General features: G+C 46.9%; 1 protein-coding gene across 2 annotated transcripts in view; it reads left to right on the top strand.

Annotated features, from left to right (window-relative positions):
• Nucleotides 1-1,834: 1,834 nt before the first annotated feature.
• Ankrd35 (ankyrin repeat domain 35) overlaps nucleotides 1,835-9,671 on the top strand; it is a 20,328-nt gene continuing 12,491 nt past the window's right edge. For both annotated transcript variants that reach the window (XM_021196563.2, XM_021196562.2), the window contains exon 1: nucleotides 1,835-2,146. Coding sequence is in view for 1 of the 2 variants with exons in the window: in XM_021196562.2 (XP_021052221.1) it covers nucleotides 2,108-2,146 (39 nt within the window). In the remaining variant the exon portion in view is untranslated. The remainder of the gene's footprint in view (nucleotides 2,147-9,671) is intronic.

Below are 9,671 nucleotides of genomic sequence, written 5' to 3' on the forward strand. Positions count from 1 at the left end.
AGGTTACCCCCAGGATATGTATGATGGAAGGAGTGAACCCCTTCCTCACATGTTGTCCTCCGGTCTTCACAACTGTGCCATGGCAACAACCCCCACAAACACATACATGCAGACATAAAGAAATGTAATAATTTTTTTGACAGAAAACTCCCCCCCCCATTCCTGTCATCTCTTAACAAGGACATCTGCCTCCTATCCGTCCTAAGCTCTAAGCTCGGGAGTAGGGCTCTTCCAGACTAGCCTATTCCTCAGAATAGAAGAAGTTCATTAGTCTTTTGAAGCAAAACCAGTGTAGAGCAACTATAGAAACAATGGTTTCTTCTCCACACTAGACTCTTCCTTTCTTGTTGCTTTTTGCTCATTCATACATTTATTCATTCACACATTTACTTACCAGACATTAAAGACCTACTATGTGCCAAGCTAGGGGACTAATTAAAACAAAACAAAACAAAAACAACAACAACAACAAAAACCACAACCGCTACATCAGAGAGCCACCACCTGATTGGAAAAACAAAGATGTAAAACCAACAGGAAGGCGGGGCCGTCTAGGTGATGGTAAGAATGACCAGTAAGGCACACACCAAAATGCACACTGCTGGGCAGGTTGTCAGAGTTTTAAGGGAAATCTTACAACAATAAAAAACATTTTACACGGATTAAAAAGCTGCGAAGGGCACTATGAATGGTCTGCTACAACAGTTTAAATTTAGACGTTTGCAGCCGGGCGTGGTGGCGCATGCCTTTAATCCCAGCAATCGGGAGGCAGAGGCAGGCAGATTTCTGAGTTCGAGGTCATCCTGGTCTACAAAGTGAGTTTCAGGTATACGGAGAAACCCTGTCTCAAAAAAACAAAAACAAAAAAAAAAAAAAAAAGAACTTTGGGCCTACAGCATCTTGGGGGCGGGGGAGGGGCTGTCTGCTGCTAAGCCTCACTACCTCAGTTCAAGCACTGGATTCGCACCGGTTGTCTTCTGACCTCAACAAGCGTGCCCACCCTCAGCACATACTCACTTTTAGAAGTGTAAAAACACTTCTAAAAACACTTCTAAAAAGAATTTTGGAGCCGGGCGTGGTGGCACACACCTTTAATCCCAGCACTCGGGAGGCAGAGGCAGGCGGATTTCTGAGTTCGAGGCCAGCCTGGTCTACAGAGTAAGTTCCAGGACAGCCAGGGCTACACAGAGAAACCCTGTCTCGAAAAACAAACAAACAAACAAACAAAAATTGGGTTTTATTCCATAGGGTTCCATGAGTATTTGGGTGGACTTGCTCGGTTTACAGAGAGGAGAAAGGAGAGATGGGAAGGCCAGACAAGTTGGCGGCAGCTAACACCGGTCAAACAAGAATTACTAAGTGAGTCTAAAGGATAAGGAAGGTCGGTTTTTTGTTTGTTTGTTTGTTTTTGGAGTGGGGAAGCAGACAGTAAAAACTCTCCCCTTGCTGCTTTCTAAGATCTGCGTTAGTGATTGGCTTGATCCTTTGAGTTTTGTCGAACCTCTGGTTGCGGTGGGTCACAAATCATCCATGCTTAGCGCATCACGTTTCCAAACTCTTTAGAAGATCTTGGGGCGTCGGGAAGGAGAGGATGAAGCACACATGGGTCATGGCTATGACTAAGAGTCATTAACTGGTAAAAGAGGTTGGTGACATCGAAGCTCGTGGAGGTCCTCGAGAGGGTCCGGCGCGGGCCGAGCGGGGCGGGGGCGGAACTGGGGGGTGGAGCTCCACGCAGAAAGGCGGGGGATTTAGGGCCTGGAAGTCGCCTGTGCGGAGGCTGCGAGCATCCCTCTTGGATTCGGTTGGTAACTACAGGGGGCGGGCTCCGGCTGAAGGGCGGAACTTGAGAGCCAGCCTGGGTGGCCGCAGAAGACTGCGGGCTTTTTGCCTCTGCAGGGGCGGGGTTAAGCAGGGCCAGAGGCGGGGTTTTAAGCCCAGCTTTCAGGTGAACGTCTACGATTGGGATCTGGGGCGGGGCTTGGGGCGGGACCCAGTCTGCTTTTTTGACAGCTGTCTTTCCGCACAGCCAGTAGCCAAGTTGGGTTAGGAACTTGTGGCTCCGCTCTCTGCGCGTCCCCGTCCCCCCGTGGCCCTAGCCCCGGCCATGAAGCGCATCTTCTCCTGCTCCAGTTCGCAAGTGGCGGTAGGTGCCAAATATGTGGGAGAAGGGCTGGGGCAGGGATTCAAGCCCTGTGTTGACAGAAGTCCTGAGTCCCATCTCCATGGACGATCGCATTAACCCTGCCTGCATCAGTCTTTCCTGCGCTGCTGTTCTGATAATGCGGCCGCCAGCCCTGGTAACCGAACTTATGGGTGTTATCCAAAACCTGTCCCTTAATCTTTTCCTTCCCAAGGTCCTTCCCCTTGGCTCCTTCTCCCAACATATTTGACTTGCAGCTTCTGGTATGTTTTCTAAAGTTCTGTTCTCTTCCAATGACCCTGGTCTCTACTTCAGCTCTGGCTCCCAGTACCAACCCACTTCCAGACATCTGCCCACCCCACCCCAGCCTTTGAATCCGTTCCTACTTCCATCCCTAATTCCTACCCTACATCTTCACTTCCATCCTTGCCTTCCCCTCAACGTTCTTTCTCACATAGCTCCATTTTTACTGTTTGCTTTCTGCCTCTAACAGTATTTTCTGCCCCCACGGTATTCTCACCCCAGTGCCTTCTTCCAACCCTTCTTCACAGCCTCCTTTACTAAACTTGCCTCTTCCACTCCATGACACTGCCTCTTCCACTCTCTCAAGCACCAATCCAAATCTCTTTCCAAGCGTCTGTCCAACATGGGGCCTCTGCTTTCTCTTAATTTCCAGTGACCTTTTCCTCAATATTACTTCCTCTACCTTTTGCCTGGACCTCCTGCCTGCTCACAGTGGCTTAACCTTGCAACCTAGCTAGCCAGACAAACGCTGTCAGAGGACAGACAAGTCTCCTGGCTGGTCCCTAAGAGCCTGGGTGAGTTGCCTGCAGAATCTACCCTGGCCAGTTCTCTGTACCGTCTGGTCTTCAGACTGGTTCTTGGGACCAATCAAGTTCTGCCTGGTTCTCCCCCTCCCCACCCCACCCCCCTGATTATTCCTTTGTCTCATTTAGAATTTGTGTTCATTTTCTTTGATTGAGTTAGGGAAATGAGATGGTGAAGGAGAATACAGAGTGGATGACAACGAGAGAGTTCCTGACAAGGGTTACTCCCTCTTCTCCATTCTCTCCCCTCTAGAGGAAAACAAAGATTTCAGAAGATGGCGGTTCAGGGAGGATACAGATGTCCTAATCTAAAGAGTTCTTCCGGAGTACCCCTCTGTGGAGGGAATGGTGTCTTCTGAGGAGGTTGGGGGTATGAGTCCCTTGGTACTAATATCGCTTAGTTGGCTCGTCATTCATTCATAAGCAGATGTGAGAAATGTTTGGTTATCTCACTGTGCCTGGCAGGCCACAGAAACCTGTGAAGCAAGAGTAAGAACTGTCTAGGCCTGTCTCTGTCCCATTTACATTTGCTTCTACATGGAGTTTCTACACACTGACCAAACAGTAAGGCCATTCACTATTACAGGGAACAGAAATGGGGGCTACCTGGGTTCTTAACGCTCAGTGATTTTCCTAATCAATGACTACTTTCCCCTAAATATGGAAAATTCCCAGAATTGTTCCCCCTTTCAGATTTGTGGAGTCTGTTTCTCTTTGGGGGGGGTATTTCATTCTTTGATGTTGATTGTTTTGTTTTGTGTTTGTATTTGTTTGTTTGTTTGTTCCAGACAGGGTTTCTCTGTATAGCCCTGGCTGTCCTGGAACTCACTCTGTAGACAAGGCTGGCCTCAAACTCAAAGATTTGCCTGTCTCTGCCTCTCAAGCGCTGAGATTACAGTTGTGAGCTACCACATCTGGCTTAGTTCATTCTTTTTTGATTCTTCCATCCTGATACTAAATAGATCCAACCCTGGATTAGATCCTGAAATCAAACAAGTTCAAGGTGTTATGGCCCTAGGCCTTTTCTGGTTCTCTAGTCCTTGGGCAGTGCCTCCTTTTCTAGATGCTGGAGTGAGCAGTGGGCTAGATCTTGGGATCTAGAACCCTCCCTCATCCTTCATGGCCCTAGTTCTCTTCATGTTTGACCATGAAGATTGTCCACTCATCTGAATTCCTAGTATTGCAAGATCATAGTTTATCAAGAGTGTAGGGCATAAAAGCCACACTTAGAACTACATGCTTTGCGCTGGGCGTGGTGGCAGACGCCTTTAATCCCAGCACTTGGGAGGCAGAGGCAGGCGGATTTCTGAGTTCGAGGCCAGCCTGGTCTACAAAGTGAGTTCCAGGACTGCCAGGTCTATACAGAGAAACCCTGTCTCGAAAAACAACAAAAACATAAACAAAAAAGAACTACATGCTTAGAATGAGAATGTCTTTTCTCAAATTAGACTTGCCAAAGACTTTAAAATAGGTTGGTTGGCTTCAGCTATGAGTTGTTCCTCAAGAAACTCTAAGATGATGTGTCCCCNCCCCCCCCCCCTTACCATACAGATCCTATTGCAGATCCTGTGACAGCTTTCCTGGAAACCCCAGAAGCCCTGCTTCCCAGTTATGCCAGCCAATCATCTCTTGCTATTCTAATCCAAGTTTTTGCATGAGGAACCTTCCTCTGAGGCAAGGATGGAGTGACCATTTAACACATGGTCTGCACTGGGCTTGGGATGTGGCCGAGAATGCTTGCCTAGTGTGCTTGGAGTCCTGGGTTCAATCCTCAGCTCCACAGAAAGTGGGCATGGTAGCACACGCATGCAATCCCAGTATTCAGGCGAAAGGATCTGAGCTTCAAGGTCAACCTTCTGTTACAAGTGGAATTTGGGGCCAGCCTGATACATGAGACCTGTCTCCCCCCCCCAATAAAAAAAAAAAAGATTAAGTCAGCAAAATCTAATGTACAGCATTTACTGTCTAGGAAACAGACAAAAACTCAGCCTCTCTAATCTTGGGTTATTTGACTCAGAGTCAATGATGCCTTCAAGGGTGGCAGAGACCTAGGCTGACTGCCTGGGCAGGACATAGACCAAGAGACAGGCTGGTAAATGGCTTTGAAGCTTTGGCACCAGCTCAGCATAGAGGAATTTCTGTTGCACTTAAAGTGTTAATCAGCAGGTCCTCGTCCCTCCAAGGCAGGCATTCCTTTTCCATCCACCTGGTCTTCAGCAGAAGCCACTTGCTCCTCCATGGCCTGGTGGTGTCTTTGTCCTCCCGTCTTTGACAGCAAGCCTGAGAGTTCAGTCGAGAGATAGGAGAGGGCATAATTACATCTACACGGGTTCCTTAATCTCATCTGTAGAAATGGCACGGCTTGTCCTTGTTAGAGAGTGTGGTGATTAATCCACTGATTGCTCCCTGGAGGCTGTGATGGTAATCCAGTGTCTCCTTTCCAGGGCGCTGAGGCAGGCACTAGGCTGAGTCCTGGACTTTGGAAGAAGCCCTCCTGGCCTCTACTTTCCAGTGGTTTTATCATGAAGAATTTCTACCTTTTCTACAGTCTCCTTGGTATAATGAGACTATAGAAAGTAAGCCGGGTGGAGTCAGGACCCAGCGCTCTCTCTCTCTCTCTCTCTCTCTCTATATATATATATATATATATATATATCCATCCATCATAGGCTGGTATAACCAAGATCCTTCCAACTCACCAAGCTGGAGAACTCTAAGCCCAGGAACATCCAAAGTGGGCCCAGCAAAGCCCAGGGGAATGAGCATAGAAACTTCCATTTATCCTGTGTCTACTAAGTGACAGACACAAAACTATATGCTTTGTCTGCTCTTAAATCATTAGCGAACTGAGGTTCAAGGACGTCAGTACGTGCCTGACACAGAGACAAAGCGTTACTCTGAAGATTGTCGAGCAGGGCCTGGTGACACACCCTTAGGACCCCAGCACTCTGGAGGACAGTGAGCTAGGCTAGTGGAGGACTTATACAGAGAACAAGGGCACCGTAGGAAGAGGGAAGACAGTTTAAGTTTGTAAGGAGAACCTGAGGTTAAGGTCAGCTGGTGGCTGCAGTGAGAGGGGGAGGCGTTGGTCCAGCTGTTTTCCATCAGATGACCTGATTCCCAAGGGGCACTGAAAGATGCCTGTTCTTGCATGTGGGAACCTGCCGGGTTGTGGAGGAGTCAGTTCACCTGCTCTGTCATTGAGAACAAACCTGTTTGGAGACTCTTCCACACACAGGGAGTAACAGACTGAGTAGTTTGCCCTGGAGGCATTCACAAACTGTATCTGGACATAAGTCATCCTCTTCCCATAGCTCTGTAACAGTGTGGTCGTACACAGGAATTCAGCCTGGATGCAAGAAGCCTGAGCTATTTCTAAAGCCAATGCTATTTTATTACTTTTTTATGTGATCCCAGACAGATGTTTAACACATGTGTGCTTTTTTTTTTTTTTTTTTTTTTTTTTTGGTTTTTTGAGACAGGGTTTCTCTGTGTAGCCCTGGCTGTCGTGCAACTAACTCACTCTGTAGATCAGGCTGGCCTTGAACTCAGAAATCCTCCTGCCTCTGCCTCCCAAGTGCTGGGATTAAAGGCATGCACCACCACTGCCCGGCTTTTTTTTTTTTTTTTTTAATGAAAGACACAAGATAATATCTATCATCTCTGACTATTTTGGGGGGCTATTAGAGGTTAATTGGAAGGACTAGGAGAAGTTATGAGTGTTTTATAGGAGCGTTACCTCAGAATCCATCTATCCTAGACAATTTTATAGCTTGGACCTTTAAATCTTTCCTGTGCTGGTGATTAACAATTTGTCCTGGCTATATAAACAGTACTTGAGAATGAATTATTGGGCTTCCACAGACTTTTTTTTTTCACCCTTTCCTATAACCTCTTTCTTGTAGAGATCATGCCTCATAAAGTGCATTAGGCCACCCCCCCCAACTTCTCACTGCTTCCTGTTTTGTTGTAAGGATGCCATCCATTTATGTGGTTTACCTACATTAGCTTGTTTAATACATTGTGGTGAGGTGGTTATTACTGCCTACATTTTATGTACTAGGAAACAGGTTAAAGTGTTTAACGACTTGCTCTAGGTCACGTAGCTGAGAGTGTAGCTGAGAGTGTAGCTGAGGCAGGTCTCAGACTCAGTCCAGACGAAGACCCATCCTGAAGACTTTTCTTCCTAACCAACGATCTTTGTGTTCCCCTCTTTCTTCCTGTATATTTCTCATCTCTGGGTCAAGCCAGGCTTTTCTGTGCTTGCAGCCCTTGGTGGCTTTATGCTCTCTCTTTTATGCCCTGTAATACTTCAATTATTTTAATTACTCCTCCACCCTCAAAACCTGAGCTGGAAGGTTGGAACAATGTATGCTGAGGCGTGGCTGCGGTCTGGGACAGCTGCTCCCAGCCAGGGAAACTAGGCGGGAGGAGGGAGGGGAGGGGGACTCCCTTTCCTTCTGCCTCTTCTTCTGGCTGCCTCCCTAAGCACAGCTAGACACTGGCCTGCCTGTGCTGGTTGTTTCCAGCGAAGAGGTTGAGAGACTAATGGGAGACAACCAGATATAGGAAAGCAGAGGCTCTAGATTATCGCCCACCCCACCCGCAACCGGGTACCCAGAGTCAATAGCTAGAGAAGGAGTGACTAGGTATGGCTGTGGCTGAAAGCTGGGTCCTTGATTTACTTCACAAAGGACTAAAGACAAAAGGCAGAGCAGCATGGGGGCTGGGGGTTTGTGGGGCTGGGGGTTTGTGGGGCTGGGGGTGGTGGTGGTGGTGGGGAGACATTGAGAAGTGCCAAGGACCAATCAGGAGTGGACACAGGTTGGTTAGTGCAGGGAAGACCCAGGGAGAACTAAGGGAGGGGGTCATTGCTAGGGCTGTCCTCAGACTGGACACCTAATTTGTTATGTTGGTGCATTGTTTGGCCTGGGTGGATTTTGTTTGTTTTATGGTATTAAGATTGGAACATAGTCTCTGGTGGGAGTTTTAAATAAGGTAAATTTAAGGCCTGAAGAGATGGCCCAGCAGTCGAGAGCATTGGCTACTCTTCTAGAGGACAGAGGTTCAATTCCCAGCACAACACATGACAGCTCCAGTTCCAGGAGATCTGACCCCCTCACACAGACATAAGTGGAAGCAAAACACCAATGCACATGAAATAGAAACAAATAAATAATTTAAAAAGAGTTTCGCCAGGTAGGGTGGTACACACTTTTAATCCTAGCATTCAGGAGACAAAGACAGGTGGATCTGTGAGTTTAAGGCCAGTCTGGCCTACATAATGAGTTCCAGGTTAGCCAAGGCTACGTAAACCCTGCCAAAAACAAAAACAAAAACCACAACAAACTCCAAAACAAAAACTAACAAACATAAATAAAGTCCTAAAATGTTAGACATTCACCATTATTAAAAAATTTTTATTTGTATGGTATAGAACTACTGAACTATAAGCCAGGCGGTGGTGGCACACGCCTTTAATCCCAGCACTCGGGAGGCAGAGGCAGGCGGATTTCTGAGTTCAAGTCCAGCCTGGTCTACAGAGTGAATTCCAGGACAGCCAGGGCTACACAGAGAAACCCTGTCTCAAAAGACCTCCTGAACTATGAACATCTCAGAGGCTGAACCAAGAGGCTCTTGGGTCTGAGGCTACTCTGGCTGCGTAGAGACTGAGACTAGCCTGGGCTATCTTAATTCTGTTTCAAAACGAAACACTTTTAAAATAATAAAACTAGCCGGGCAGTGATGGTGAATGCCTTTTTTTTTTCTTTTTTCTTTTTAAAGATTTATTTACTTATTATCTGTAAGTACACTGTAGCTGTCTTCAGACACACCAGACGAGGGTGTCAGATCTCATTATGGTGGTTGTGAGCCACCATGTAGTTGCTGGGATTTGAACTCAGGACCGAGGGAAGAGCAGTCAGTGCTCTTAACCATTGAGCCTTCTCTCCAGCCCGGAGCATGCTTTTAATCCCAGGACCTGTGACAATTTTCCTGAGTTCGAGGCCAACCTGGTCTACAGAGTGAGTTGCAGGACAGCCAGGGCTACACAGAGAAACCTTGTTGTGAAAAACAAACAAACAAACAAACAAACAAAACAAAACAACAGCAAACCCTAAAATGACAAAAGCAATAAAAAAATAATTTTTTCCTGAGAGAGTCTTAATTAATTAACCTCAAACTTGAGATTTTCATCTCAGTCTCCCAAGTGTTGAGATTACTAGATTACTAGCATGTATGTATGCCTGCCAATACATACATACATACATACGTACGTACTTACGTACATACATACATGTGTATATATATCTGCAGCACACACACACACACACACACACACACACACACACACACGCATGTGTGCGCACAAGTAGTGCTTCGTGTATCTCAAGCTGCCTATAAGCTGGCTATGTAGCTGAGGCTGGGCATGACCTGCCTGCCTTTACCTCCTGGGGTACTAGTATTATGTAGAAAGTTTGAGCCACCATGCCAACCTTTGTAATTTTTAATTCAGAGATCCCCTAAGCACCTTTAGGTTTATGTTTGACAGTTGCTACAGATAATTCTTGGTAACACATGGACTGGTTAGTGTTTTGCTGGCTCACTTAAGAAGTTCTGCTGTGGAGCCGGGCGTGGTGGCGCAGGCCTTTAATCCCAGCACTCAGGAGGCAGAGGCAGGTGGATTTCTGAGTTCGAGGCCA

Source organism: Mus pahari, chromosome 4 (assembly GCF_900095145.1).
Source record: "Mus pahari chromosome 4, PAHARI_EIJ_v1.1, whole genome shotgun sequence".
Taxonomy (NCBI): domain Eukaryota; kingdom Metazoa; phylum Chordata; class Mammalia; order Rodentia; family Muridae; genus Mus; species Mus pahari.